The sequence below is a fragment of the Caenorhabditis briggsae genome, assembly GCF_000004555.2.
Source record: "Caenorhabditis briggsae complete genome, chrI, whole genome shotgun sequence".
NCBI classification, from domain to species: Eukaryota; Metazoa; Nematoda; class Chromadorea; order Rhabditida; family Rhabditidae; genus Caenorhabditis; species Caenorhabditis briggsae.
This window is the reverse complement of record NC_013489.2, coordinates 14,804,784-14,806,959: the sequence shown is the minus strand read 5'-3', so window position 1 is coordinate 14,806,959 and position 2,176 is coordinate 14,804,784. Positions and strand designations below refer to the sequence as shown.

Here is a 2,176-nt window from a genome sequence, read left to right as displayed (position 1 = left end):
TGATCATCGCTGATCAATTGCTCAAGTCAGAAATCCGTCTGAATTCGATACAGTATGAGCAATTGGACACCGATCAGGAGAGGATTCGTCGCTCAGCGATCGATGGGATTAGCGCGAAGGTGTCGATGCACGATTTGCACTGGTGGAAAGTGAGTGTCGAGAAGCAAGATAGGATTCTGGAGAGGTTACGATTCAGAAGAGGATCGGAAGCTTCGTTTGAGTATTCTGAGAAGAAGAGAAGGATCGCAATTGAAGTTTCAGATTTGACAATGGAAATTTTGGATTTCGACTATCAGCGAAGCCAGATGAAGTTAGGATTCTTAAGCTTTGAAAAGTCTACAGTACCCCAGGAAGACTCCCAAGAGTACGAGCTCAGCCTAGAGCTCCTTTTCTTTGGATCCATATTTCCCGAATTGGGGCAGATCCCAGTGGATCTGCCCCAATTCGAAATGCACCGTTGGGGAGAGTCCGTGTTCATTGGTGCCCTTATAATACAGTGGAAAGTAACGGGCTCCCTAATAGATGTCACTTGTGGGTGTGACGACTTCAAATTCGAGTGGTCTGATCGTCTAGCCAGTCATATTGAGGGGATTCTGATCTTTGGAAGATCAGGAGCGGAGGCGAATATCAAAAAGGATGGGCCAGAGAAGATTCTGGCACTCCAGGTGTCCATGAATCGAGTAGCGGTGCTGGTAGATGTCGCTAGTAAGACTTCCAACAAGTCCTATTCAGCGTTAACAGCATCAAAACTAGAATTCGTGACAGAAGACGTCAGAAACGAGCGAATTCTCAAAATTGAGATGATCCGAGGAGCCACTGGAATCCGGAATTCAGGCCTTAACGAGGAGCTCTACCTAGCAGATATCTTCGAATCAGAGAGAGTCAAACCGAAGGAAGAGGATGAAGAGGAGAAGCAAACGACGTCGCCGACAAGAAGATGGAGTCAGCTGGAGCGCGAGAAGAACTATCGAGAGGAGAGAGCGCAGAGAGAACGGGGCTCCGAGTACAAGCAATTCGTGTCGATGGATGTTTTGGAGGTTCTGTTGGATCGGGAGGCACCGGTAATCGATAAGATATCGATTTTCACACCCAATGAGGTGTATCTGGCATGGTCTCCACAGCTACACTTGATTGCGTTTCATGCGTGGAAATCGGTTAGAAAGTAAGCATTCTAATTAGAGTAATCAAAAAATTACAGTAACCTAAATTGAATTTCAGTGTTTCCCATCATTTTGAGCTCATTATCAGCTTCAAAACGAGCCCAAACTCGACTAGGCTCCGCCCATTTTAAATAAAGTGGGCGTGGTCTGAATTCAATGCGCATTGCGGCCAAAATTCCGATGGTGGGCGGAGCTTAGCACAATTCCTAAACGTGCATTTAAAGGAGCATGCGATTTTAGCGATTTTTCGAAAAATTGACAAAAACAGGCTCAGAAAACAATTTCGAAAACGCATGCTCCTTTAAATGCGCCTTTAAGGAGGCTCCGCCCATTTTTTTTCGGCCGCAAGGTGCATAGAAGTTAGGCCACGCCCATTTTCTATAAAGTGGGCGGAGCCTAGCTGTTAATGAGCTCAAAATGATAGAAAACTAGGCCACGCCCACTTTCTATGAAGTGGGCGGAGCCTATTCGAGTTTGAGCTAGTTTTAAGCTTCGCCCAATCTCGAATTTTCAAGACCACGCCCACTTTCTATAAAGTGGGCGGAGCCTATTCGAGTTTGAGCTAGTTTTAAGCTTCGCCCAATCTCGAATTTTCAAGACCACGCCCACTTTCTATAAAGTGGGCGGAGCCTATTCGAGTTTGAGCTAGTTTTAAGCTTCGCCCAATCTCGAATTTTCAAGACCACGCCCACTTTCTATGAAGTGGGCGGAGCCTATTCGAGTTTGAGCTAGTTTTAAGCTTCGCCCAATCTCGAATTTTCAAGACCACGCCCACTTTCTATAAAGTGGGCGGAGCCTATTCGAGTTTGAGCTAGTTTTAAGCTTCGCCCAATCTCGAATTTTCAAGACCACGCCCACTTTCTATAAAGTGGGCGGAGCCTATTCGAGTTTGAGCTAGTTTTAAGCTTCGCCCAATCTCGAATTTTCAAGACCACGCCCACTTTCTATAAAGTGGGCGGAGCCTATTCGAGTTTGAGCTAGTTTTAAGCTTCGCCCAATCTCGAATTTTCAAGACC

General features: G+C 46.0%; 1 protein-coding gene across 1 annotated transcript in view; it reads left to right on the top strand.

Annotated features, from left to right (window-relative positions):
- Positions 1-2,176, top strand: part of CBG19737 — a gene marked incomplete at both ends in the record, with an annotated part of 25,327 nt that overhangs the window by 1,820 nt on the left and 21,331 nt on the right. The window contains one exon of the mRNA XM_045241570.1: positions 54-1,162. Coding sequence (XP_045096878.1) covers positions 54-1,162 — 1,109 coding nt within the window. The remainder of the gene's footprint in view (positions 1-53; positions 1,163-2,176) is intronic.